The sequence below is a fragment of the Lycium barbarum genome, chromosome 3, assembly GCF_019175385.1.
Source record: "Lycium barbarum isolate Lr01 chromosome 3, ASM1917538v2, whole genome shotgun sequence".
In the NCBI taxonomy this organism is placed as follows: domain Eukaryota; kingdom Viridiplantae; phylum Streptophyta; class Magnoliopsida; order Solanales; family Solanaceae; genus Lycium; species Lycium barbarum.
The window spans coordinates 117395963-117423157 of NC_083339.1; the positions used below are offsets into that span (position 1 = coordinate 117395963).

The 27195-nt window shown below is 35.5% G+C and overlaps 1 protein-coding gene across 1 annotated transcript; it reads left to right on the forward strand.

Annotated features, from left to right (window-relative positions):
* The first annotated feature begins 8564 nt into the window (after positions 1 to 8564).
* Positions 8565 to 23313, forward strand: LOC132631979 (uncharacterized). Its single transcript, XM_060347761.1, has 9 exons — positions 8565 to 8970; positions 10561 to 10655; positions 11155 to 11234; positions 13849 to 13890; positions 13992 to 14119; positions 21416 to 21596; positions 21980 to 22158; positions 22357 to 22584; positions 22685 to 23313. Exons 1-9 carry the CDS (start codon positions 8798 to 8800, stop codon positions 22965 to 22967), a joined length of 1389 nt encoding a protein of 462 aa, XP_060203744.1. The 5' UTR covers positions 8565 to 8797; the 3' UTR covers positions 22968 to 23313.
* The last annotated feature ends 3882 nt before the right edge of the window (positions 23314 to 27195 follow it).

Consider the following 27195-nt stretch of genomic DNA (forward strand, 5'->3'; position numbering starts at 1 on the left):
GATCTTCCAGAATGCAAAATTATATTTTCATCATCTCTTATTTGCAGTTTGTAACAATAATACTCACAACAAGAAACAATATTTCTTTTGCGTTTTCCTTTTTGCATGTCTTTAGCTTCCATATCAAGAAAACCATCTATTGAACACATATTCCTTACACTGGGTAATTCTTCGTGTTCACAATACATTAAGTTGTTGGGTCTGACAGTTGAAGGTTTTTTTTTTTTTAATACCGCAGTGCCATCCATTTTGACCATAAGGGAATAGTAATGGATATTTTAATAAATCACAACAACCGTAATAGTAATTTACTATTTGAATTCTATTACTTTCCGTGTATATGCGAATATGCGGCGCGGACACACAATTATTATTATCATCTTCTACCCATATCCCAGCAACTTCTGAAACTGTTGGTAATTTGCAGATTCGTTGATCTAGACCAACACATCTAAGGGCAATGTAGAAATCAGAAAGTTGGGAATTTTTTATTAAAGACTTCAAAAACTTAGAGTAGGGATTGTAAGATTTTAAGATGTCCATCAAAGATTGCACTATTTTTTCATTAAGCTTGTTTGAGCATGCCATTCGATTCCGCAATTCGTTTTCACTGTCAAAGAAATACAATTATAATTTCTTAGCTTTTTGATTAGTTGGTACCAAATCATTTATAAAATGGTACATTTGTCCTTGGACTTGAAAGGTATAAACTCCATTACTTCATTTTGCCAAATTTTTATCATAAGTTACTCCGAGTAATGTGAAGGCGAATATATTATTGTATGTTCTAATGTAAGTTCAAAATTCCTTTGATTCCTCGGTGTTTTCCAAATACAAATTTCTTAACTCTTGTGGCATTTGATGTGAAATTAAGTGAATCGAACCATTACTACAATAAAATGCAGGCGGTTCATATTCAAACTTTTTGGCTTCACAAAATTCACAATTCAGAACATCTTTCAAGCTAATATAACTGATTTTTGCTTCTACACTACCTAAGGTACCAACTTGTATGAAATCTTTCTGCATATTAAACTTTAACATAAGGACGAAGTAATAGGCAACCTAGGAAATGTGTGGTGATTCTTGTTTTTAGTGAAACGGTTGGAACCAACCTTGATTTGTAGTCACCGCTGACTTTTTACCATGATGTGCAGGCTTTGTGCCTAACGAGGATCCTGTTTATTGAATAAACAAAACTTTTTAGCTTAAGTTATTTTTTAGATAAATTTGTAAGTTGTAGGAAAACTGCCTAACCTATTTCACCAAGAAGTAGTGACCGTCTTACAACGGAGGAAGCCTGCTCCGCGAAAGAAGTGCTAACTTCAAGGAATGATGGATTAACTGAATTGTCGTGCAGACAACGCCTTTTTATTTTAGCTTTGTTTGCTCATTGTCGAGTTAAGCATGCCTCCTTTTTTCAAGTGCCATTAGCTTATATAACTCCCGTCGTTGAGCTAAACATGCCTCCTTTTTTTCAGGTGCCATTAGCTTATATAACTCCCGTCGCCTAGCTCCTTTCTTAACATTTATGGTTTCGGAGGTTTGATCTTTTCTACATTTATCGTCTGACATTGCTGCAACTTTTGTAATATTTTTTGTAAAAAGACTTTAATGAGTGCCATATATTCAGTCTGACTGTATAACTTTAAGAAAACAACTCAAACAAATGTAGAGTACATATTTTCTATACTCAAAGTAAATAAACAACAAATAAAGAGACAGGCAAATCCCACAACAACAAAATAAATTGAAGAAACAAAGCAACGATAATCAAACAATGCAGAAGAGTGACACTTACTTAAATCAAAGAGGCTGAACACGCATATGAACACAATTACTGCAACACAGACTCAAACTTGCAACAAATAAGATCAAACATAACATAGCAATCCAACTATTAGTAATATAAAACTTATGGTATTTTCTACTCTTTACAGCAATCTGTTCTTATTCTGCATTAGGAATGTATTTATTTGGTACAAACATATTATGATATCTATTACAGGTTAACACACCGCACGACACTATCTTATTGACAGTTTTCAACTTCTTGGATTTTATGACTCTTTTCAACTCAAATTTCATATTTTACATTATGAATGTTGTTGACATCCAATTTCGTCCCTCCTTTATTCCTATTTATTCCCTTGGGTTTTCAAATTTATTAACGAGCTAAATACTTTATTTTCATCACTATTTTAACGCTACTACTATTAATACTATTATTCTTTTTACTGTCATCTTGACTATTTTATTATCAACGACAATAGTATTATTTTATCACCGTTTTAATAGATTGTGGTTATTTCATATCAAGATTCGACTTGTTAAATTAATTATAAATCCATATTTTATTAGTATCTACATACATGGTGGGGTTATAATATTAGTACTTTATTTTTTACGGATTGATCGTCGATTGCCAGCACATAATAATATGTTGCACTTGCCATTAAATTAGAAACCCAATGAATTTATATGGAAGAGGAATTTCAGCCAAATAAATGGCCCAAATAATCAAGCCCACTATCCGTTAAGTGGATCAGCCCATTACCCCTTCTACCCGAACTGACCAGCCCATTACTCCATTTACCCGACCCGGCCCAACAAAATAATACATCTCAGCCTCTTTCTCCCAAAACCTGATCACTTCAACCGCGCCGCACAGTTCTTCATCTCCCTTCCCCCATTTCCTTTTTCAGAAAACTTGCCAAAACCTTGACCCGAAATGGAGCTTTTGTTTTTCCATTTTCAAATAGCCTTCCAGACGCCTCTGCTTGTCTTCTTCCTCCTTTCCAATTCCACATAAAAATCCTAATCTTCCTAGTCGAATTCAATTTTGGTTTGCCCATTTCGGGCAAGTAATTAACGTTACCTTTGTCTTCTTCTTCGTAAGTCTCTTTCTATTTTTGATTTTCATTTTTTCATTGGGATTCAAGTACAGATTTTTGAATTTCAAATCCGGATCTCAAAACGAAATTCAAAAGTTTTTCAAATCAAAATTTGCAGTCCGACATTGTTTTTAAAATAAAAACCTAGCATTCGGGGTTATATATAGAGAATGCTATTCTTCATTTTGGGGGAGGAGAGATAGATCCTTGCTCTCTGTTTTTCTTTACAGTTTTTTCACTCGATTTATCCTACAAGAAATACGAAAAAACTTTAGTTCGTTAGAGCCCTCAACACGTTCACTCGAACCCATTTGGCTCAAGGTTCGGATCTGTCAATACGGGTGAGTAGATTCAAGGCCTCGACGTCCTAGTTCGCTGCACCCGAAGAAGGTCGGTAAACCTATTTCTTGTCTTTTATTTTTCTTTTGCAGTTCTTGCTATTTTTTTCGTATGTATGTTTACATTTTTTTAGTTTTCTTGTTTAGTCTTGGTTTGCTGTTTAGTTATTAGTTTAGTCTTTATTGCGTTTTAGCTTAGTTTAGGCAGTACTAGATACTATTGCTTTGTTTGGTTTAGTTTGTGCTCCTGAGATGCCTGTGTAGTCAAGATATATGTTATGCTTAGTATAGTGGTTGATTGGCATGTGTTCATGTTCGTTTGAGCATGTTTAGTTAGCTGTCAAACTCATATTTTAGTTTAGGCTAGGTTAGTTGTATTCAACTGCTCTTTGATGTATCATTAATACATTGTTAGCTTATCAGTCATAGGAGATTAGTATGCATGCATGTTTGACTGTCTGAAGATCATGTATGCCTAAATATTTCTTTTAGAAAGCTTAAGTCTGAATGTTAAAGGAGAAATTTTGATCTGGTTTGAGCTAAAACTAATTCACACTTTCTCTTTCCAAAATAGTTGTGAATGCCTTCAAGCATGCCTGCACTATCCTTTCTTTTGACAGAACACTATCTTTAGCATTAGCCTATCCTTTTATTTATTTAAAGTATTGTTTCTAAGCTGTGTTAACAAGCCCATGTTGAGTTCTATATGATTTTCTGTGAAATTTTTGCTACTGATTGAATCAGTTTCTTTGAGTTCAACATTATTTCTTTTCAGTCTCACTTTTCTGACTTGTTTAAAGAAGTGAAAAGATTTTAGCGTGGTTGTTTAAGGTTTTCATTCTTCACTTGAGATGTTGGTTTCTTCTGAAATTCAGGGCTGAATAGTTAAGGACAGAGTTGATGCTCTCTGTTTTTTTTAACTAGCACATGATATGTTGAGGTGCTTAAGCATTGATTTTGTTTAATATTCTTCTTTTCTTTCTGCTTCTTCTGTGGTCGTTTAGTTATTTGCTAAAGATTGGAGTAGTGACTAATAAACCATGTGAAACTATAACTTAGCAATCTTAACTGGTAAAAAATCTGAATATGCTTATCTCAGCAAATGTGCTTCCTCTTAACCTGCCCTGTCTATCTTTTTTTGTATCCTTCATATCATGTTGCCTTAAGCTGGTAATGATCAATGTAAGGTAAACTTGGATTTGGGGTAGTATAATGGAATAGGACCTTGTTGTGCATTTGATAAGTAAACTCTATGTTCATGTGTGTATGCAATCAAAGTGGCAAAACCCCAGCTGTTTTCAGTTACTGTCCTCAAAAAGAGGGAACTTTTTAGTGTGGATCTGGCCCTGTTTAAGGGAAAATGAAGAGATGTTTTCTTTTGAAATAAAATCTTGGCATGATCATATCTTTTCCAAGTCTCCAGACTGTATAAGCTATGTTTTGTTGGTCCTTCATTAACTTGAACTAAGTGGAGAGAATATTTTTGTTTGTTTCCCTTTTCTCTGATCAATTGTCTATATCTAAAGGAAGTGTCACAGTCTTGTTTTATTTGATCGAATGCTGACTGTCTTATGCTCAAAATTGTTTGCGGCTGTTAGCAAGAATACTGCCTGTTACACCTCATTTGGCATAACTGTTAAAAGGATCTGATATGAATAAGGAAATATGTAGAAAGATTACCGTTTCCCTTATTTCTGAACTGTCTCATAAAATGTAGTAGTGAAATAAAGGGTCAGATCTGTGAGACATCTCGTGTTTCTGCCTGTTCGATTTTTTATGCCCTTACATTACAAATGTATTGTGTTTAATTATGTTTATGTATGTATATGACTAGTATACCTTAGTTAATACATTTGTGGGGAGATTAGTTGGTCATTATGGATTAAGCTTGAACCCTCCCCGGTGTTAGCCATGCCTGGGATTCATGAAATCCCTTGGAACTTGTGCAACATCGGGAAGACGAGGGTAAAAGCTTTCCAATATTTACCTTCTAAATATCCTTATGAATGTGTATACACGAGATATACTTAAATATACATAATATATACATAATCCACTGGTCTGTTTTTGAATTTACATTATAAATGTTTAGTCTTATTTATTGATTACATACTAATCCTTTTCTTTCGTTCTTATGCATGACCATCGCATACGAGTCCAAGGGACTCGTCATCTTCCGCATTCGGTGTTGGGCCAAAGCCCAACGAAATTTTTCTTCTCGAGTCATCCCAATCCGCAGCACATAAAAGATTCTTGGGCCAAAGCCCATATGGCAAAAGAACCGATTGCAGCAACGTTAAATGGGCTAAGCCCATTTAGTTACATTTGCCTCCTCTACTCTGTTCCTTTCGTGTATTTAACTTGTGTGTGGATTGTCTAACATTTTACCTTATTGTGTTCTTCTTAGCCTAGATGAATCTTAGCGGGGCTCGCGGGAGTCGTAGTTTAAAAGATTAAGTGTGTTTGTTTAAGACCTAGAATGAAATTAAATGTTTGATTAATCGTTGAAATGTTTTGGCTAAACAAAATGACTTTCCAAAAGACGCCGAAGGCTAAATAGTAACAACACTTTCCCAAGCAAATCGTGTTGGTTTCATTCATATTTTTAGACATCAAAACCCTCTCCGACTTCCGACGATTTCGTCATATTTTAATATCATAAAGCCTTAAAACTTTACCGAGATTAATCTCATAATGATTCTTCTAATTTGTTAGTCAGTATAATTTATTCTCTTCAAATATTTATAAAACGTTACACATCCCGCGCTTTTTTTTTTCCAGTTTATTTATAACTAAACTCTTTTATGCAAATTATTATTTTTACAAGTCCTATTTTAAATAGCATTCTTATATGTCTATTTATAACTTTAGCAATACTTACAAAAATATTTTCTTAAATGTTGTAAAATGTTACATCTACATTTTTTAGCCTTAATTAATTAATATAAGTCCGGTCGGTTAACCATTGTTAATGGATTCTAAAGGGTGCCTAATACCTTCGCTTTAGATTAGTTGAACCCTTACTCAGATCTTTCGATTTCGTAGACATTAAAACGGAGTTAACTTTAATTACTTTAATTAACCTTAGGTGTCCTAATTCACCATAAATAATTAGGTGGCGACTCCTTAACTTTAATTAACCCCGGAATTACCGAAATGTTGTAAACCATTTCGACTCTGGTTAAAATAGGGTATAACAAATGTCATAGAGTAACATGCAGCTCAACAAACAAAAGGCATCACATTATCAATACAAAGAAATATACAACTATAGGAACCAAACTCTAGATCAAATTATCAACCAATATTACCATATTCATATTTATCCAACAGAGCCATTACTTCAGAAGAATTGATATCTTAGTGGAATAGTACATGAAACATCAACAATGAGAAATTAGTCCACCATCGGATTTTCCTTTTTGGCTTTAATAATGTTTAACTATGTACTACCTCGATGAGTCATTATCTCGGAAAACTTATCAATGATTAAGCAATAAGTAATTGTTAGTTCAATTATGATCTTAATTGAAATAGCCAAATTCATTGGTGTAAGTTGATTAAGGTCATTAGCCTCTAATTTGTTACATACTTCAAGGATGTTTGTTTGCCAAAATCTCCAAAACACCATCTTCTTCATTATTCTTTTTTTTTTTCCAATCCAACATTTTGTAGCTTCCCTCATCACCAGTATCTTTATTTTTTTTTCTTTAACACAATTATTATTCCTTGAACTCCATATTAATTCAAGTAATAGCAGAAGTTATCATTCTTTGAACTCCTCATTAGCGGAATAAAAACATGAGAACCCGTATCTATTACAAAGAATTTCGAGATTGAAATAGATGCTAGAATTTAAAAGCATGGAAATCGATATATCATGAATTGGCTAGTCGATTCTTATTAACTTAATCTTTAAGCAAAACCCCATTTCTCATCAAAATCTCAATTGGTATTTGTTTTTTTGGAAAATCCAAAGTTGTAATTTTTATAAAATTAAGCTACTTCTACCTTATAGATAACGAGTCTTATCAAAACCCATTACACATCTAGATCTTTGTAAAGATCAAAATCCACTACACGTCCAGAGAATGATATCAAAAATCAATTTCTTGCAATCCCTTTTTGACTCATATCTTGCTAAAAATCAAAACTTTATGAAACCACAGAACTAAATCCATCAAATGCCCAAATAGACACTGATGTAAATCCAGAAGAAGAGAAGAGAGAAGCTTGCAGAGCAACAGAGAAGAACATGGAGAAAAAAAAAATTGAGAATCACAATAGAGAAGATGGTGGATGTAAGTGAGTGAGAGTGTGATTGAATGAAGAATGTAGAAGATGAGAAGCAAAAAGTAGAAGAACGTAGAATATAAAAGGATTTGCTGATAGATTTTTCTACTTAATAGAAGAGTGGAGAGACATATGAATTGTCATAATTGCCCTTAAAATATAAGGAAGCAAGGACGTCGATCCTTGCTTTTAACCCACTCTTCTATTAAGTAGAAAAATCATAAGTCATGTGCTCAGAAGCGCCAGAGTCAAGTATCCAACAATTTGAGTCACTGTGTGAAAAAAGAGAGAAAGAAAGTGAGGATCCCATGTGATTTGAAATGAAAAAATGGTCAACAATAACTCCATCGATGATATCATAAAGATATTTTGTGATTTGAAGTAATGTAATTAATTTTCTTATTTTATGACATTATGATTGTTGTATCTTAACTTTAAAATCAAAGATTATATTAGCAAATGCTTATCCTATTTCAGTTGGGAAAAGATTAAAAAATAAAAATATTTCATATTTTATTAAGAAAAAGAGATTTACTGTTATCTAAATGAAAATTAATGATAAGGTTACTATGATCTTATATATATGACATATATTATTAGTTAAAAAGGTACATGTAGTAATTTTATTTTGATTGATAAAATGAGATTAAGATGAAAAAAAAAATTACATCCCACTTTTTTATCAGTTAAAGACATTTTAAAAGAAAAGAAACAAGAAAAGATTTCTTTAAAAATAATAGTTTCATTACAAAAATATGTTTAAAAAGAAAAAAAATATGTTTATTAGGAAAAAGATATTTTTGACCCAATTAAATAATAATAGAGGCATTTTAGTTTAATTTTATATAGTTTAAGGATATTTTTGGATCAAACTATGAATAAAGAATATTTTTATTCAGTTCGCATATTTTTTTTTTTTTGACCCTTTGTCCGATTAAAATATACTAAGATTAATTCTTTTTCTCGTTTGCTCTGTTGTCTCTTCATTGAGATAAAAGTCTAATTTGTCCTCTGACCCTCCCATAGTTGAAATTTTGACAAAAATCTTCCCACATAAATAAACCGTACATCCACTTGTCCACGGCCTGTGCAAGTGAGAGTGAACCTCATCGCAATAATAATCACCTCGCATTGCCCCCACTGCAAGAATTCTTCCCTTTGCCCTTCTAATATTCTTCACCCAAATCCTTCTTACCGCTCAATTCCTCTCCATTTTCATCATTGTATTCAAGAAAACAAAGGGTACCCACATCGTCTATTGTTGTCAAGAATATGCCTTCCGATTCCGGGTCGGGTTTTCCATCAACGGTGAGAATCTCTGGCCTCAACACCACCGGAAAAGGTGGGCCAGCTTTCGTTGGTCAGGTTTTTAGTATGTGTGACCTTTCTGGGACCGGTCTTATGGCTGTTTCTACCCATTTTGACATACCCTTTCTCTCCAAAAGGTAATCTTTATTATCTCTTTTCATGTTTCATTTGAGCTTCCCTTGTATTGGCATGGCAGGTTATGTTTTAGCTATGAGAATTGATATGGGTACAGACAAATTGTTGTTCTTTTGCAATGTTTTGGCATAAGTAGGAACTGGGGAAGTATTAGTATCGGTGGTGTGATTATTAGTTGTCTAAATCCACGGGGGTACGAATACATGGGTGGGTCTGTTGGTTGAGCATGGGACTTCCATAGTGAAGGTTTCAGGTTCAAAACCCCTGCCTAGAGGATTTGCCTTCTGGGTCCTCGTTGCTTGCCTAGTGCGGGTTATCTCTCCTGTGTGGTTTGCCGGCTATTGCACAGGAGCGTGGTTTACTTGTGCGCACCTGAAGGATAGCGGCGGCCACAAGGCTGAGTTCTTCAATGGCTTGGAGGATTGCATAAATAAGTCTAGACTTTTCTAACTTTATTGAGGAGATGACTGGATAATGGGGGTATTACTAGTCATATAGACATCTAAGCCTCCTAAAGGTTTAACAAAGCTAGTCATATTTTTTTTTTTTTGGAACTTGTAAGTAAACAAAGCTAGTCATATTTTGTGCTTGGGACAAAGTTTAGTTTTGTTGCACTCAGTAAACTTTAAATTACTCATAACATAATCGAGTGTAAAGGAACAAATGGAGTATCTCTCACAGCACCGAAAGGCAACATGATATCGCATTTCATAGAGATCGTGAAGAGTTTAGATCCTTACTTGATTAAAAAAAAGTTACAAGTAAGAATCACTACTGCTGGAAAGTTATTGTTGATTACTGTTAAGAACTGATATTGCTGAAAAGCCATGGTTGGTTGTTGCTTTAGGCTTAAAATTATCTCTTATACCCATCTTGTGACTAGCTTTTCTCCAAAAAGGTTCCTAGTATCAGCTTATCAAGATTCACCATCAAGAGAGGAAACATATTTACCATCTCATTTCAAGACCCGTTTAGTGGACAAATATAGCAATAAATACAACTTTTGGTGAAATTCAAAATTTCATGTAGTAGTTTTTTTTCCCCGTTAAATCACATGCTAAATAACCTTGTAAAAAACATGTTAAGTAGTTGTCTCTTTCACTTCTGCAAGCATCTTGCATAAAAATATGAGTCTAGTCATAGATAGAGTCTTTAGTATTAACTACAGACATTTCGTTGATTATCTTGTATGCGGTCTGCAGCTGCGTGTAAAAAACCAACACGGTTTTTTGTTCTCTAATATGCTGTTCCCATGAAGCTAGAGCCTAGAGGTGTCTTATCTTTGTTTTAGATCTTTCATTTTTGGGTTGAGCAAACTACTTGTGCTCATTATGATCCTATGGCCTGACGTGCAGCTGGACATCATCTTTTATTTGGTATGTGCTGAAGTTTTGATGGAATTGGTTGTCATTGACAAGCAAATTCCATAGCTGGCCAGTGTATAGATAATATTTGCACAAAGTATAGTGATTTTTTAAAATTTTAAAATCACTATCTTATCTTCATTGTATCATCTCATACTAGTCAGTAGTTTGAAAAGTTGTATGTTGAGTGTTTTTTGTCATTCATAAGATTAATTTTGTGATATCCAGGACACCAGAATGGCTGAAGAGAATGTTTGCAACAGTTACCAAGAGCGAAAGGAATGGTCCAGTATTTCGTTTTTTCATGGATCTCGGTGATGCAGGTCTTATTTGAATGAGTTAGATATTTATTTCTATTTATTGTATGGTGCCGCCACTCTCCCAGGATGAATACGCATTACTATGTTTTTTGATAAAGTAATAAGAGGCCTGTTGCTATTATAATCGTTGAAATCTTTAGGTCCTTAGCTCACACCTTCCCTCTCTCTTCTCTTTTTTCCTTTTGTGGTTGCTGGTTAGACTGCTGAGATGACAATGCATGAATGACTCATGTTCACATGGAAAATATCCTTTTAAACCTTGGGTCATGTAATTCAAATTCTTTTTATCTTTTTTGATCCGTAAAAATCATGTAACTCGAACTCTTTCCTTTGCTTATAGAAAAAAGGAAAAGAAAAACTGAATAAGTCCATGTAACTAGAATCCTTCCGTTATATTTTCCCTCAAACTGAAAAATTCCTTGATGGGGAAGTCCCTCATATCTTGATTGATAGTGTTTTATCTGTTGAGATCTCTCGCATGCTGACTTTTTTGCTTTTCCAGTTTCTTATGTTAAAAAGCTGAATATTCCTAGTGGAGTGGTGGGTGCATGCCGTCTTGATTTAGCATATGAACATTTTAAGGTACTTTCTTGGTCAAAATTGTGAATATGGCGTGTATTTTGTTTTGAAATTGGAGTAGTTAGTTTTACAGCTTAATCGCCCCCTATTTGTAGTAAAAGGGGCACTGATTGGTTAAATGGATGGTGGGCTACTTGACTATCGTATTCTAATAGGAATATTTCAACTTTTATCATTTTATGTTTCTGATCATATTTCCATCAATATCTGATGGTGAAATATGTACAGTAAAGTCAAGCAAATGTCAAACGAAGAAAGCAGATATTTATCACCACATTGCATTTATATGAAAAAGAAAAAGAAGAACGGGTGGTGGTCGGGAGGCGGGAGGGGGGGTGTTGCATGTAGGAATTAAGGATGATAGAGTCTTTTCGACGAGTTTATAGTTAGGTAAAAGAGGTTAAAATCCCACAATGAGAACTTGTAGAAGACACAAACTAATCTTCAACTACAAGGAGTTGGAGAGAAGCATCAAATTTGTTTGGGAGATCTGGGATTAGAATCATATTGGATCTAGTACTGCTTTATGGTCTAGTTTGAGACTGATCTAGTGTTAGTTTACCTACTTTGCGTTTAATGAAACTAATTGAATGTTATTTAGGACTTATTATCTCTTTGGACTAATTTTTTTTCCTCGAAATTTGCATGATAACATATTATATAGGGCGTACAATATCAAATAAATTGTAGTGATGTGTGTAGGTAAACATTTATATTTTGGATTTACCTCAAATTCTTTTTTTCTTCTATTACTGAATAATAGCTTAACCTATTAAGAAAGAACAATTTAATTATTATAGGTATATAACACGTCTCGCGTGTGAATGATTCTTCTTGGGCCAAGCACGTAGCAGTATTTGGTTGATACGCGGCAATGAATAAAAAACGTTGGATGTTTGTCACTCTAATACCAAGTTGAGCTATGTGAACTACATCATTTAAAAATTTAAGAGGTTAAATACAAGGAATTTGAATTTATTTAGTATAAACATGCATTTTAAGCTAGGGTTGGGCATAAATACCGAAAATCGAAAAACCGAACCGAACCGAAATTTCAACAAACCGAACCGAACCGAACTAGTTTGGTTCGGTGTTTGGTGTCCACCGTCAAAAAACCGAAACCGAAATAGCCGAACCGAAGTTTGATAAAACCGAACCGAAAAACCGAACGCGCACCGAAATTTAATACATTACCCAAAATAAAATTAAAATAGTCCAGGTCCATTAAGTTTAAAGCAAAAAAAAACTCAATTGTAATAAGTCCTCTTTTGCATTTGTATCCCTAATTTTTCACTTCAATTGAGAAAATCAAATATTCTTAACAAAGAAAGGTAACTAGGATGTGTCTTTAGGATTAATGTATGTCCTTTATGTGTTTTCTTAATTATTCTTATGGTATGTATATAACACCTAGTAATCCTATATCATGATTATAGTTTTCTGTTCTTGTGTATCCTGTTTGTTTGATTTTGATTTCAATTTATCAATTTTATGTTTTATTGCTTTTGAGAATATGAATTAGTGTCAATGGAATCGCTTCTAATATTATATCAAAAAAACCGAATTGAAAAAACCGAAACCGAACCGAACCGAACCGAACTAGTTGGGTTCGGTGTTCGGTGTCCACCTTCAAAAAACCGAACCCGAAATAGCCAAACCAAAGTTTGATAAAACCGAACCGAAAAACCGAACGCCCACCCCTATTTTAAGCTATAGGATATCAACTATGCTTGACCTGGTACCTGCATTGGTGGGAGGTAGCAGGTGCCCCATGGAATTGATTGAGGTGCATGCAAGCTAGCTCGTACACTAGTTATTAAAAAAAGACATCAACTATGTTTTGAAGGAGCAATATTTAGGAGAATTTTTTTTTTTCTTAAAAGTAATGAGAGTTCTTTTATAAATGGTAAACTTGCACTGAGCCTATGCTACAAAAGCTAAATTGTTTTGACAACCCTGAGGAGAATAGCTTTATAAGCGACAAAACCTAATCAGAGAGCATGCAATTCCCTTATCAGATCAGTCATTGCTTGTACATCATGTGTAAAATTGTAAGGTTGCACAAAAAGCAAATATAGAGATATATCTACATTTCAAGGCTAAGTATGTTTGCCTTAAAAAATTTCTGTTCTTTCTTTCAACATACTGTCCACCAGATACGTATAGTATACATTTTAGGAGCAAAATATATATGGATTGGTTTCCAGATTTATCCATTTCTTGATCAAATTTGATTCCTAAAGATGTAGAATTGCATCTTCCGAATTAGGATTAGGAAACTGTAACACCCTAGGCAAATTCCACATCGTTAAATCACGAGAGAGATGTTGGGTATATAAGTAAACAAGCCTCGGACTCTAGTGACGCGTTTTAAAGCTTTGCAGCCTAGGCTCAAAGCAGACAATAATCACTAGTAGTAAGAGATGTGAATTTGCTAGTTCTGAATGGTTAAGACTTTCAGGAAAATGATACCTGTTAGAGTTTAAGGATTCCCTTCCACCTGAAAGCTATTGATAGTAGATTTACCAGGTTCTGGTGTTGCTCCTCCTTAGTGGAAACTTCTTGATGTTATCATCTTTCGTAAACAATTTTACCACCATATGAATTTTTTGTGCAGGAAAAACCACACTTGTTCCAGTTTGTTCCGAATGAGAAACAGGTTTGATGCTGTTTTGAGATCTTGATTTGATTCTGGAAACAACTATTAAAGCCATTTATTTATCATCTTAAAATCTCTGCAAATTTTTGCTGCACATTCAGGTCAAGGAAGCCAACAAACTGCTTAAGACGATGCAGCCGTATGATGGAAGAAAAAGGGTGGACGGTGTTCCTGTTTTCAGTGCTCAGAACTTAGATATTGCTATAGCAACTACAGATGGTATAAAATGGTATATTTATCTTCTATATGCAGTCACTTGTGTTTCTGATTTGCAACATATGTTGCTTCACTTATATTATCATACTATTTCATACTAGCCTTGTTAACCAAAGCCCACTTTGGGTTGATATATAACAGTGTCTTTAGATTCATGGTCATGGTAAGATAGCTGAGTGGCCCCTTCATCCCTATAATTTATCAGCCAAATGAACCCTAAGTTGTTTGGAGTCTTCGCTTCAGTGCCGCACCCATGTCAACATGACATGGGTGTGGGTGTGGGATCCATACCGGATATGGTCAACCGATTTTCGGTACTTTGACCAAAATCGACGTAGAAATTCGGGGCAGATACAATGATTTCTATAATCAAAGCAAAAGCTAAGTTTAAATCGAAGAAAATGGAATACTTTGTATATAAAAATTTCTATGTCAGTCCTTTCCTTATATCTCCTTCTGGGATTCTCCTCTTGATCAATATTTTCTCCTTGGATCAAAACCCAAAAAAAAAAAAAAAAAGAATTCTCCTTGGAATACCTTGTAAGTTTTCCACATAAATGTCTCATAATTTAGACATGTAACTCTATTTTTAGATATCTGATTTATTTTTAGCCAAATCCCGCACCCATATCCGTACCTGGATCCCTACCCCCTAATCTTAAAATTTAGATCACGAAGGATCCGACCTCCAGATCCGCACCCGACACCCGCACCTGAGTCCGAGCAACTTAGAATGAACCCACTCATTTTTTTTTTTGTTTCTAAAAATTGAAATAAATTGTCAACCAGATGAAATTAGTTGTGATAGTGAGAATTACGATTATAAGGAGATGAGAGTTATTTTTGCTAATTTAATTCAGAGCTGTAAAAGATTCTGCAACATTCAATCAAAACATCAAGGAAGGTGAAGTACCTTTGAATTGTCGTATCTGGTTTGTCTATTAATCGATATAGGATTTTAGAATAAATTTTGAATTGCCTCCTAACGCTGACTGACTCGACAGAGTGCAATGTAACATCACTCAGACAGTGACACTTCAAGGAGTGTATCACTTACATGAGTGAGACTGAACCATAGAGCTTAGGATCTACGATGAAACTTGACGTCAATGAATAAATTTTGAATTGCCTCCTAACGCTGACTGACTCGACAGAGTGCAATGTAACATCAGTCAGACGGTGACACTTCAAGGAGTGTATCACTTACATGAGTGAGACTGACCATAGAGCTTAGGATCTACGATGAAACTTGACGTCAATGAATAGAAAGAAATATAAGTCAAGCATATGTTAGAGTCCCACATCGGTGTGTTGTTTGCCTCCTCATATGGTCTTGGACAATCCACCTCATGAGCTAGCTTCTAGGGTTGAGTTAGGTTCAAAATCCATTTTTTTCCATGACTGGTTAGCTGAATATATCATAATGTTATGTCATGCTTTCTTTAGTATTTTGTCATGGCTTCTTCATTTTCGTTACTTCCTTTTCCGAACTGCTTTGAACTGTTTTTCCTTTAGCCGAGGGTCTATCGGAAACAACCTCTCTACCTGTAAGGGAGGGGTAAGGTCCGCTTACATTCGTACACTCTACCCTCCCTAGATCCCACTTGGTGGGATTACACTGGGTATGTTGTTGTTGGTTAGCTAAACTTATAGAGCCCAGTATTATTAAAAGCCATCAGTGACAGTTCTTTCAATCTCGACTTTTGAGGGGTTGGATTACTATTTGTATTATTTTATCATATTGGATGTTGAAATTAGTTACTTAATTGAAATAATTATTCTAGTACTAAACTCTATATGTCCGGCACTTTTTAATTTTTCATAAATTGAACGCTTCACTTCAAAGAAGCATGTGCTTCTTAGAATCTTTTCACTTCGAGCTCTATGGACCTTGTTGTTTTATGTGCTTTTCACTTTTAGGAACACTGATTTAAGTATATAACCAGGAAACCAACTTCATAATGAGATAAATAATGTTATTAATAATGGGAAAGCCTCCCGAATACCAGCAGTATCCCGAAAAGTAGAAAATCTACAACCATTCAATGGGAAACCAATTAGCAGGGAGTTCAATCGCTAAGAGGTTTTAAAGTATTTTTGGTTTTCTTTTTCATCAAAAAAAAAAAAAGTATATTTGGTTTTTCCACGTAATCAATCTAGGATGTGTTAATTATCACTAGGAGTGGCAAACGAACACGTCGGATTGGATATGGGCGGGTCGAAAAACGGGTTAAACAAAAATGGATAAAATATCCTACCCGCCCATATTTGACAACAACAACAACAACAACAACAACAACCCAGTGAAATCCCACAACGTGGGGTCTGGGGAGGGTAGAGTGTACGCAGACCTTACTCCTACCAAGGTAGGATGGCTGTTTCCGAGAGACCCTCGACTCAATAAAAACATAAAAAGAGGTCAGATACGGCTAAGAGATTCAAAGCGATATGGAAATGAAGTAACGCAAGCGACACAGATAACATAGAATAATCAAAGCACAGGAAATAACAGATAATAGCATAATAGCATAAATTAGAGCACAAGAAATTATACTACGATAATGCGACTATTAATAAGGCAGGGTAATGAGACTATCTACTAGCCTTCTACCCTAATATGGGTCCTCCAAACCCTCCTATCTAAGGTCATGTCCTCGGTAAGCTGTAACTGCGCCATGTCGTGTCTAATTACCTCTCCCCAATACTTCTTTGGCCTACCCCTACCTCGTCTGAAACCATCCATGGCCAACCTCTCACACCTCCGCACTGGGGCATCCGTGTCTCTCCTCTTCACATGCCCAAACCATCTCAATCTCGCTTCTCGCATCTTGTCTTCCACCGAGGCCACTCCCACCTTGTCCCGAATATCCTCATTCCTAATCCTGTCACTCCTGGTGTGGCCACACATCCATCTCAACATTCTCATCTCAGCAACTTTCATCTTTTGAACGTGAGAAACCTTAACTGGCCAACACTCCGCCCCATACAACATAGTCGGTCTAACCACCACTTTGTAGAACTTTCCCTTAAGTTGTGGTGGCACCTTCTTGTCACATAACACTCCGGAAGCAAGCCTCCATTTCATCCACCCTGCCCCAATACGATGTGTGACATCATCGTCAATCTCCCCGCTGCCTTGCATAATAGACCCAAGATACTTGAAACTACTTTTCTTCTGGATGACTTGGGTACCAAGCCTCACTTCCAAGTCGGCCTCCTGAGGTGCTTCACTAAACTTACACTCTAAGTACTCTGTCTTGGTCCTACTCAGCTTAAACCCTTTAGACTCCAGAGTTTGTCTCCAATCCTCCAGCTTAGCGTTAACTCCGCTACGAGTCTCATCGATCAGGACTATGTCATCCGCGAAAAGCATACACCATGGCACCTCACCTTGAATTTGCCGCGTCAATCCATCCATCACCAAGGCAAATAAGAACGGACTAAGAGCTGATCCTTGATGCAACCCCATCACAACTGGAAAGTGCTCTGAGTCTCCTCCTACTGTCCTTACCCTGGTTTTGGCTCCCTCATACATGTCCTTGATCACCCTAATGTACGCCACAGGTACACCTTTAGCCTCCAAGCATCTCCATAGGATTTCTCTTGGGACTTTGTCGTAAGCCTTTTCTAGGTCAATGAATACCATGTGTAAGTCCCTTTTCCTCTCCCTATACTGCTCCACCAGTCTCCTCACAAGATGGATGGCTTCTGTAGTTGAGCATCCCGGCATGAATCCGAACTGATTCTCTGAAATAGACACGCCTTTCCTCACCCTCATCTCCACCACCCTTTCCCACACTTTCATAGTATGGCTTAGTAGCTTGATACCTCTATAGTTGTTGCAACTCTGGATATCTCCCTTGTTCTTGTATAGAGGGACCATTACACTCGACCTCCATTCTTCAGGCATCATTGCCGTCTTAAAGATGACATTAAACAACCTAGTCAGCCACTCCAAACCTGTCGGGCCCGCACTCTTCCAAAATTCCCCAGGAATCTCGTCAGGTCCGGTCGCTCTTCCCCTGCGCATCCGACGAACAGCACCCTTAACCTCCTCAACCTTAATACTCCTGCAATACCCAAAATCTTGACGCCTTCCAGTATGTTCTAGATCTCCCAACACAATGTCTCTGTCCCCTTCTTCATTTAAGAGTTTGGAGAAGTATGACTGCCATCTCCGTCTAATGAGAGTCTCCTCTACCAATACTTTGCCATGCTCGTCCTTGATGCACTTCACTTGAACCACATCACGTGCCTTTCTCTCCCTCGCCTTGGCTAGCTTGAACAATTTTTGATCCCCTCCTTTCTCTTCTAGTTCAGCATAAAGGCGTTCAAAAGCTGCCGTTTTTGCCGTCGAAACCGCCAACTTCGCCTCCTTCCTCGCCATCTTATAAAGTTCCCTATTCGTCCACTGCTCCACCTCATCCTACCCGCCCATATTTGACATGGATAAAAAATAGATTCACCATATTTGACATGGATAAAAAATAGATTAACAGACTTCAGGAATGGTCAGGTGAGAACACAAGCTAAAAGCCAAAATAAGCTTAGATCTTGGAAAAAATAAAATGAAAATAATAATAATAATAAAAAAAAACAAATAAAATAGGAAAAAAAAATCTTAGACTCCCGGAAAGAACTCATGAAAAATAACAAGCAGACAAATGGGTATTGATAATATGGATATCCATATGGTTATATATTATCCATCTGGATTTCCATTTTTTAGTGGATATTATGGGTAATATCCATATTTGATCCATTTTTAAAAAAGACGGTTATCCAACCCATATTTAATAGGTCGGATTGGATGGTTACTTTTTTTTTCTTTTTTTTTCTAAAACCATTTTGCCAGCACTAATTATCACAGCAAGTAACTGTTAGGTAGGCTATTTCACCGATGGCTTTTTAGAATGATGCACGTGAGAAAAATTATAGTCCACAGAAGTTGAAGATGCAAAAAACTCAGAAAAGCGCCATGGTCTGCTGGGGCTTTAAGTGCCAACACTTTAATCAAAAAGGCGCTAATGTAGAAAAATAAAAAAAATATAGTTCAGGTAAATTACTGCAAAGACAAACAATAAGTATTTGGTCAAAAGAATTGAAATATTTATGTGCGCACCCGAAGGGTAGCATCTGCGGGTTCCCATGTCATAAAAAAAAAAGAATTGAAATATTTATATTTAATTGATTATATGAAGTAAAATCATGTGAAGTAGCTTTAAAAACCTTTTTAAATTTCTTGATTTAGTTGAAAATTCTTAGTTTTATATTTTTTTGAGCTAGTTTCTTCTATTAAATTTTTAATTTCGGTCCTAACCACTAGCAGTTTCTTCATAATGCTTTTTAATAATTAATGTCTTCTTTTTTATTTTTATTTTTTAACCATCAACATCTAGTGTCTACTATTGCCCTCCTAAACAATATCTAGTGTCTACAACAGCTCATGGGCAATGAGGCACACGCCTTGGTATCTTGGCTCCTACACATTACACAAAAGTGCCTCATTGCAAACCGTACAACCTGGCATTGATTGAGCTTCAGGGCTTAAGAGAGCCTCATATGAGCCTTTGGCTACACTGTTTTGAGTTATGTAATGAGTGGCTGATCTTGCAGTTTCTAGTCTAAAAGTGAAGAGGCTCAAAACTCCCATGTTTGCTTTCTGAAAACTTCAATATTATATACTCTTCTGGCCCAAATTGAATGTTCAATTTGATTTTCATGGTTACGGAAAGGAATGGAGGGCAGGGGTAGGTTTCAACTTCTTCGCTACAATCTTGCTGGTAGTTCATCTATGAGCTAGATCCATTTTAATCCTATTTATGGCTATGATATTCGATATTCATAGCGGAGGTTCACGTAGAAGTATGACGCTATCTATTAGTGAGCAGTACTATTGGATCTTTATGAATTATTTAATATTTGTTTATGGAAGATGCAGAGTCATATGGTGAGTTCGATTTGTAAAGAAAAATGAACAGAATAAAGTGGATTCTATATGTATTCTTTATTGTACAAAACTTTAAAGTTTTCCTTTTAGGGATGCTTGTGTTTATTTTGGGAGAAATCTAAATATGAGAAGTAATTTATTAGTATGTGACAGTGAAATCACCAGTAAAAGGAAACCTAGAGCCTGTTTGGATTGGCTTATAATTGCTGAAAACACCTTATAAGCTGTTTTCAGCTTTTTTGAGTGTTTGGCTGGCCAGCTTAAAGTTATTTTGTGCTTAAAATAAGCCCAAAAAAATAATTGGGCCCGTTTGGCTTAGCTTATTTAAAGCAGCTTATAAGCTGAAAACAACTTATAAGCAAAAAAAATAAAATAAGTTGGGCTACCCCAAATTTTTCTTTTTGGGCTTGTTTTCAGCTTATAAGCTGCTTTTTTTAAGCCCAGCCAAACAGGCTCCTAAAAATGGGCCAACTTTACAATTAAACACGATATTTGCATAGTGTTCACTTTTTAGGATCAATTTTCATTTTCAGGAGTCCCACTTCTGCAGATAAAAGCATCACAAGTTGCTTTGATTGAAAGTTCCTACTGAAAGAACCATTTAATATGATTATATTCAGCAAAAGCTTGCATACCTCTCTGCTTCCTAAAGGAAACGAGAAGAAGAGGTATTATAATTTCTTAGGGTAGCTATTGATAGCTAAGAATTCAATCTCGTAGTTCGTAATTTGTGCATCATAAAACTCCTAACAAGTTTTTAAATATGTTCATTTTGTCGGTGCTTTCCTTATCCCTTCTGTGAAGAAAGGTTGCAAATGGAAGACAAAAGTCCGGGTACAATCAAACAGGGTATCTGAATGTATAGCCCTTCGTCCAGTTGGAATGAATGTTGAGAAACAGAGGATCATGAGTTATTAACTTATAACCCAGAACATTGAATGATTAAGCTAATCATGACTATATCCTCCTGTTACCACGTTTTATTTGTATAAACAATAGTGGACAGAGTATCTATTTGAATCACTTTCAAGGATGGGGTGATTGACTGATCTTTTGGTGCAAAAGCTCTCATGACTATAAGCACTTTTGAAGTATACGGCAGAATTTGTGAACGGAATTTTAGACTGTCCAGCCCACTTATCTTATTTATTTGATTTGTTTTTGTAATTTTATGGAAGTGTCCAGTTCACCTTTTGTCAAAACTGCCTAATCAACTAACTATTCTGAGAGTCTCTTTATTAAGAGAGTACTAAATAGTGATTCCCAATTTAACTGTTTTCTTTGGCAGCTTTTCAATCTTTAGTTTTCTTTCTTTTTCTCCTTTGTTATCTTAAATGTATTTGTTCATCTTCTTATCAGGTATACTCCTTACTTCTTTGACAAAAACATGTTAGATAGCATTCTTGAAGAATCTGTTGACCAACATTTCCATTCACTGATTCAAACAAGACACATGCAACGCCGAAGGGATGTTTTTGATGACAACATGGCTGCCGAAGTAATTGAAGAGATGGGAGATAGTATGTGGGAGCCTCCTGAGGTACGAAAAGGAGGATAGTGATAAATTTTCTGAGGTGGTTTTATGCGTTACCTTCTAAAAAATAAAATAAAATAAAATTCTAAGGTGGTTTTCCGTTGGGTTGGGGGTGGGATGGAGAGAGATGGACAATAGGATCTATTGATTTTTTTATTTTTTTACATGGATTTGAAGGGTAGGGAAAGCCGCCAACCACAAATGTGGTCATCTTATGAATGGTTATAGCCTTGATCAAAGTCTAAACCATATGCCATTAGCCTCTTGGGTTTCTTCTCTTTTTCCTATTTTTTATTTAATCTTTTATTGGTTTTAGCAGTTCATTTATTTTGTTGTGCTGTGGAAAATACGAAATATCACTAGCCCATTATTGGTTTAATGATTGACAGGTGCAAGATGCGCTGGATGAAGTGGGTCAACCAGCAATACCTTTGAGTGTAATATCAAAGGCTGCTGAAATTCAACTTCTACATGGTGTTGATAAAGTTCTTCTAGGGAACAGGTGGTTGCGGAAAGCGACAGGAATTCAACCTAAGTTTCCTTACTTGGTTGACTCATTCGAAAAGAGGTAAGTCATCCATTTTCAAGAGTTCCGTTGCAGGGAGAAATTTCATGCCTAACACTGATGATGGTATTTCATCATTTTATGTCGCAATTTCAGTAGCTAGATCCGGGTGTCTCAGAAATTTCCAAACTCTGAGCAAAGATTTGGACGGTAAAACATTTGATTGCAATATCTCAATACCAAAATTGTTTGATTTTGCAGGAGCGCAGCTTCTTTCCAGAGAGCGTGTAGGATTTCCCGTTGTGTTAATAATTCTGAGTTGGAGGCTAATAATAACCAACTACAATGCATCGGCACCTCAGCTGTCGAAGGAGCAGATAATGTCTCTAATAAGAAACGACTAGGACTGGATCTCCGGCTCCCTTTTGGGGGCTGGTTGAGTCCTGCATGGAGTAAAGGACAGAAGCAGCAGATAATACAAGATAAAAGGTCCCATTCAGTTAATTTTTCATGAAAATAACGTGTTCCATCTTAAGATTAATTCTGTTTGTGGAAAATAAACTAAGTTTTTTATGATTACTACTCTCAGGGAATGCAGAGAACTAAGTCCATCACCTTTGCTTCCAAAGATTACTATGGTTGGCATCTCAATGGGTGAGGCAGGGCAGGTGAGCAAAGCCACTTTGAAGAAGACAATGGAGGATTTGACGAAAGAACTGGAACATACAGATCAGAAGAATTCGTCTGGGAATAGTGTTGATGAAATAGCATTTGAGGAGAGGGATCCTTTATTCGTAGCTAACGTTGGTGACTATCATTCTAGTGCATCAAAGGGAGGTTCAGCCCGATGGGTTCGAGGAGGAGCCTTTTAAGCAACCTCAGACCAAGTTTTGTTCCTTCTCAATTAGCTGCTTACAATGTAACACTAGGAAATTATTGAATGTAAATGAGTTACGTTGTTGCATGGCTTTATATATTGGAGCTAGTGAGATGGTTGGTTTTCTCAGTTATAGCGGAATGCATGAGGCAAAAATTGGTTAGAATAGATCATAATCATAAGCAGTGGTTTTAAGGGAGGACGGGGATTAGATATGGGATTGAGATTTTAATCCCAGCATCTGTTGTAGCATATATTGTAGCAATGTATACTTAAGATTTTTAGCAGTTGTATCTTCTAAACTACTGAGTCTCTTAATGATCCATCAAACCTCACCTCAACACTCGTCTTTTTCTTTATTTTTCAAATTGCTTCAGGCCTTTCTTGCAACGTTTAATAAAATCTTTTGGCTGGATTTGTATTTAATTTTTAGGTTCTCTTCTTTATTTGACTATATACATCTATTAAACTGCAAATACATATCTATCTTGTATGATAAGACCCTATGAGAAACGAGAAGAAAAATTCAGTACCCAGAGCTTTAATAAAGTAGAAAATTTCATTATAATTTGTGTAAAGAGATAAATTAATTAATCACATCACCAACTAACGTGGGAGACTCAACACCCTCCACATATCAAAGCTGACATTTGGAACGCGAACGATATAAGATGGAGGTAAAAAAAATTGAGCGACATAATTGAGATTTTGCTTCTGTTAATTATAATTTTTTTTTAGCATTTTGATGAAGATTTTTACTATCATTCAATTAAATACATATTAAGATCGTAGAAGGATAAGCTTGAGTTGTACCTACACCTAATTCTAAACCAGTTAACGCAAGAACAGGGGTGATTCAGCAAACTTGAAGGCCTAAAACTAAACATTAACGAGACCCTTAAGATTTTTAAACTTTGTATGTATTTTTATTGTGACGGTTCGCATTTTCGCGGGCGGGATTAGCGTTCGGAAAAGCTACTTCGAAATCGTTGGTGCTCTTTCGGACTTTGTTTTAAAAGAGTCGCACCTAATTTTTAGGAAACTAGAAAAACCAGTTTTTGAAGGGTTTATTCATACATCGTGAAAAATCTATCTTAATCCAAAGTTCTCAGTAAGGGTTCTGGTGATCCCCTAGGGAAGATGTTAGATACCCTAGTATTAAGGATTCGTACTATACGGTTGACCTTCGAATTCTAATGTGCGAGTATTTGCATGAACTGTTTATTTGGTGTTTATTTTCCGAAAAAAAGTTTGTCATTTTTGCATATTATCTTTTTTTTTTAAAAAGAATTGAATATATTCCCTTTAGATATAGGGTATTTAGGCTCGGATTTATAATATCCGAGTAAAATTAGTTCCTTTCATATATAACGATAGTGGTAGTTTTTTATAAAGATAAAAAGTCTTTTAAAAGTGTGGAATGATTAAATTTGTTCATGCTTGACTCATACATGGTCCGAATTAATCCGTTTAATACGTTTTTTAGAACGTCCTTATCTAAAACTTTATAGTTACAAATAGTTTATACAGATTTAATTTACAAGAGTTTGATTACATAACCAACTAACTTTTGGTCTTTGAATTTTATCCTTAAAACCAAATTGTTTAAAACCTATCCTTAAAACCAAATTGTTTAAAACCTAAGAAATAACGTTTTTGACACGGGCTTTGGCCCAAACTTACGTTCCTTTTTTTTTTTTCTTTTTCTGAAAAATGGTTAGGGTTTGTTGGGTTTTTGGCCCAAGTTTTATTTCTTTTTAATTATTGGGCTCAGCCCAAAACATATTTTTCTCTTATCCTTTTTCTGAAAAAATCTGGTTAAGTTGGGCCTTAGCCCTAAAAAAAACCTTAATTTTTCGTCTAAATTGAACCCAGAAAACATGTGTGTTTTGGTGCATAAATATACTACATATGCATAAATCTAGAAATAGTTTTCTGCCTGATTTTTAGTCCTAAAAGAACATATTTCTGGTATAAAAAGCCTATCATTTACACGTCTTTTTTGAAACCCACTTTTCTGCCTGGATTGAAAAAAAAAGAGCTTTAAAAAACTGAATTTCACAACTAGAAAAAACGTCCTTTCTGGTTTAAAACGTCAAGCTTGATTTTCTTTACTTAGGAAAAATGACAACGTCCTGTATATATTTAGTAAAATGAAACTTAATTTTTTTCATTCCTTTACTGATTTTATGCCACTTTTTATTCTTTTAGAAAACGTCTATATTAATCCGAGTTTTGAAAATCACGTTGGGGAGCCTAAGGTCGAACTAAACGGCATATGTACTGTTTACCTAAGATGCCTAGTCCAAACCATAAATGATTCCACTAATAATGTGAGTTTTGTTTTACAACATACAACATACAAATACAACACTTTAAATAAAAGAAACATCATAATGAAATTTAAAGAAAAGAGGAATGAGTTAGGGGTATACCAAACCCCTAATGGACCATTTTTACCCATGGTTGGGCCTTCATGCCATTCTTACCCATGACTGCCTTCATTAATATTAACTTCCCTTTCCTCTTCTTGGACTTAACCGGTTTTGAAAGAAAATTTCCTATTGGGCCTTTGGCCCAACAAGTTGGTTGGACTCTGGCCCAAATGGACATGCAGTAGAAAAAGGGGGAAAAAGAAAAAGGAATCAATTTAGTCTATGTTTACTAAGCCTATTACTAGCATAATTACACGCATATATACGTATATATCCAATTTGATTATAAGTGCACAACTAAAGGGCTTGATCATACACTATTGGCATTACTGAAAACTCCAAATCATACCATACCAAAGGGAAAAGGTTGTCACCACCCTTATTCCCGGCACCGCACAAGTTCCAAGGGGTTTCACGAACCCCAGGCATGACTGGATATCGGGGAGTGGCTAGACCTACCCCCCAAACCTCCTCAAACTCTCAAAACCCAGTGTTGCCATAATATACAATCAAAGCCCCAAAGTTATGCACAAGCATCACCACATAGGGAGTAGTTTAAATTCAAACAACATTAAAAGTAAACTTCAAATAGAGAGACTGAGGCAGATGTGATGATGCAATGATGTATAAAAAAAAAAAAATAACATAACAACTTCAAGATACATAGTCAAATAGGTGATACAAACAAACTATCTTCTTTTTCTCATATATACATGCTACCTATAACTGGCCCATTCTCCTATATATACATAGTATACTTATGATATACACATGTGTTGTGTATACCATGTGTATATTCCTTTTCCTTTTCATTAATCTATACAGATTTTGTGTATATCCACACTCTATGTGTTCAACTTTAGGCCTCAAGATTATTCCATTCACTTAACTAAACCTTGTCCCTTAGAACAATGTTCAAGGACAAAACCAAAGCTAATCAAAGTGTAACTTTAACTCTCATACACATCAAATAAGTGATTCATCAACTTCATATGTTAACAGACCTCATAGCAGGAAATGAGAACTGTTTAATGTAATTACAGAAGCACAGGAGAAGGATGTAGACAAAGAGAAGAAATTCTATAGCTTATGATTAACAGGATTGGAGAACCAAGAGGTCTGGACTAAACAACATTAAATGGACTGAGACTGTACAACTTTATATTCCCAGGAAAGAAACATAGAAATGAACCTTTGTTTTGGTCAAACAGTAGTAAGAGCACATTCATAACAAGATTTCATGTAAGTTGCTACTTGAAATAAAGAAAGAAAGAACCAGCTATGTATGCCAACAAATCTCATTAAAAAAAAAGAATAGCATAAAGTTAAAAACAATTCTTTGCAAACTCAGGATTATTAGACTCTAACAGGACACCTGATGTCAATAGTCTTAAACTAGTTCACTTCTCTTTAAAAGAAAGCAAAGACCATCCTCTTGAAATAACTAATTCATTTTTCTTGACTTCCTAAGTTACCTTTAGACCTTTAAACAAGCCAATTTTTTCCAACCCTTTGATAAAATGGTGAGATTTAAGGAAGGCTAATGTACCCTCATGACAGGAATGCCCCCCATGGTCCATAGGCTAGTCATGACACCCCTCATTTGGAGGGTAGGTACTACAAGTCAAGCTTAGCTTGACTCTTCCCTGTCCCTTCTTTGAAGTGTCTTGAAAAGGCCGCCCTATGCCAAGTGATTCAAACTGTTTTCAAAAGTACCCACAATATCCTCAAACAACAACATCAAACCAATTTCTGCTTATCACTATTCATGTATTCAAAACACAGACT

Excerpts from the sequence above, each read along its gene's own strand:
- LOC132631979 (XM_060347761.1), top strand. The coding sequence starts at position 8,798 with ATGCCTTCCGATTCCGGGTCGGGTTTTCCATCAACGGTGAGAATCTCT. Across the intron at positions 10,656-11,154 it reads CATGGATCTCGGTGATGCAG|TTTCTTATGTTAAAAAGCTG; the intron begins GTCTTATTTGAA and ends TTGCTTTTCCAG. Across the intron at positions 14,120-21,415 it reads ACTACAGATGGTATAAAATG|GTATACTCCTTACTTCTTTG; the intron begins GTATATTTATCT and ends TCTTCTTATCAG.